Below are 2,234 nucleotides of genomic sequence, written 5' to 3' on the forward strand. Positions count from 1 at the left end.
TTGCTGCCGTATTTCTGATATAGTTTTTTGCAAATTTTTCAGTTTTTAATAACAATTAATTTATTTTACTATTTTTTCTGTACTTCTATAACAGACAACGCGCCAGACAACACTTCCAGAGGAATGACATCAATTTTAAATCACCTTGGATTTAACTACCACACATATCTAAGTATATAATTTTACGCATATTGCAGAAAAAAAGATTAACAGAAATTTAGGAAAGGTGAAAACTCAATTCGCATTTTGATCGTCCGGACATCCCACACGTAATAAGGAAAAAAACAAACTTAGGATTAACGTCGACTTTGGTATTCTGCTACGGTTTCTTGTACGTTATTAAATTGTCAACTTTTGGCTGTAATCCCTTGACGCAAAACTTTTTAATCTTGGAAGCCGTGTTTTCATGAAGTCGTTCAATTTCTTAGTTTTTAATAACAATTAATTTATTTTACTATTTTTCTGTACTCCTATAACAGCGCCAGACAACACCTCCAGATAAATGACGCCAATTTTGAATCACCCTGTATGGTATTTGAATGATGAATTGTAATTGTTCTTATTTTCTGATAATAACAAACTTATAGTATTTGCCGTATATTTAAAAACAGGCAATATTACAAAACTAATCAAATGGGTACAAATGGTACGTACTTGATGCAGTAACCTGCCAGGAAAATCCTCTTCCTCCGGAGATGAATCCAACATTTGAATGATTAGTAGTTTTAAATTGTATCTCCTGATGAGTTAACAGAGTTAAGTCCTGGTAAATTAAATCAATACAATAAACACTTTAGTGTTGTTGATAAACCGTTCTGACAAATTGACGACACAGAACACATCCCCAGTTAGAATTGAAGCTGCAATGACTTATGTCGAATATACGTTTAACGCCCCTGACGGCGACGCGCATGAAACTCGATTAGGATGTGAGTCATTTATCTGATATTTTATTCCTGATTATTGCATTCCGGAAATTTTATCAGGCCGAAAGCTGCAAGATTACTTACAGTTATCAACCTAGAAAATATTTCTGTCAATAAAAGCGCACTTATGATGCAATATTTTGTTAAATACGTTTTCACGAAATCCGGTGCCGTTATTGCGGTAAAAACATCAGATAAATGATTGACATTTTAATCGAGTTTCACGTGCGTCACCATCAGGGGCGCTAAACGTATATTCAAGATTTATATTTACAATTTCAATTCTAGGGGGTGATGTTCTGTGTCACTGACAACACCCTACACAACCACTACACAACAAAGAAAATGTCTAAGGATTCGCCTGTGATTAAACTAAGATTTATTACTACTTCCAGAGACAAGTACTTGTCTGCTACTTCCAGAAATTTGATTATTTTTTGTCATATTGTAGCCGTTGTAGGAAGCCTAGTTAAAAAGACAGTCAGAAGCGAAACCTAACGACAGGTTGTTTATTAACCCATAGAGTAAAAGCATGATACAATGAATACAAGGTAGGATCTTGCGTCGATTTGCGTGACGTCAGTCATCATCACTTTTTTCCTGTCTGCTAAATGTGATTAAATATAGCTTATTTAGTCTTTATCACATTTAATTATTTTTTTATAAATCTTCCTTATGAAGTGCAAGGTGAAGGTGCAAGTGAAGGTGCAAGATGCATTGCAGCAGATTTTAGACTTGAAAATTAAAAGTAACGAAAATGTGTTTATTTTGCAGACTAGCACAGTTGCCAGTTGTGCAATAAAGTATAGCGTTAGCTGAAAATGTATCCTTGCAGAAATAATACATTACGATTCACGAGACGAAAGTCCAAACAATGACCCAATGTTACTTTCCTATTATTTACGACGGAATATGCGGTTTGTGGTGCCGCAGATGATATGTAAATTTTAATGCAAATAAAATGACTACACACCGCATTTTTTGTATTTCTGAACCGACACTTAAAAGTAGCAAACAATCTAGAGTACACTTTCCAACTACCATTCGCAAAATGCTCAGTTTTGTCTACAAAATTCCCAAACATGCCCAAACGTATTGACCCCATGATACAATGAATTAATTGTATGATACAATCAATTCATTGCATGAACAGTGAATTCATTCATTGTGATATAATTAATTCCTTATTTCGTTTGGCTCAACCCGATTTCTCAAATGACACTCTGGCAACACAGCACGCTAAAACGCTGAAAATCAGAGATTTTGTAAAGAATTATTTAGGGTATTTTTCTTCCCAATAAGCCTAAA

At 34.3% G+C, this 2,234-nt stretch overlaps 1 protein-coding gene and 1 long non-coding RNA gene across 6 annotated transcripts in view; one reads left to right on the forward strand and one right to left on the reverse strand.

The window, feature by feature from the left end:
• Nucleotides 1–859, reverse strand: part of LOC109541915 (leucine-rich repeat serine/threonine-protein kinase 1) — a 444,231-nt gene extending 443,372 nt beyond the window's left edge. For all 5 annotated transcript variants that reach the window (XR_007282525.1, XM_048670747.1, XM_048670748.1 and 2 more), the window contains exon 1: nucleotides 655–859. Coding sequence is in view for 4 of the 5 variants with exons in the window: in XM_048670747.1 (XP_048526704.1) it covers nucleotides 655–708 (54 nt within the window). In the remaining variant the exon portion in view is untranslated. The remainder of the gene's footprint in view (nucleotides 1–654) is intronic.
• Nucleotides 860–1,096: 237 nt separating this feature from the next.
• Nucleotides 1,097–1,903, forward strand: LOC109537014. Its single transcript, XR_002171888.2, has 2 exons — nucleotides 1,097–1,477; nucleotides 1,701–1,903. It is a non-coding gene; the product is annotated as an uncharacterized LOC109537014 (long non-coding RNA).
• The last annotated feature ends 331 nt before the right edge of the window (nucleotides 1,904–2,234 follow it).

Source organism: Dendroctonus ponderosae, unplaced genomic scaffold (genome assembly GCF_020466585.1).
Source record: "Dendroctonus ponderosae isolate FM_Combo_2020 unplaced genomic scaffold, Dpon_F_20191213v2 Dpon_F_20191213_1, whole genome shotgun sequence".
Taxonomy (NCBI): Eukaryota; Metazoa; Arthropoda; class Insecta; order Coleoptera; family Curculionidae; genus Dendroctonus; species Dendroctonus ponderosae.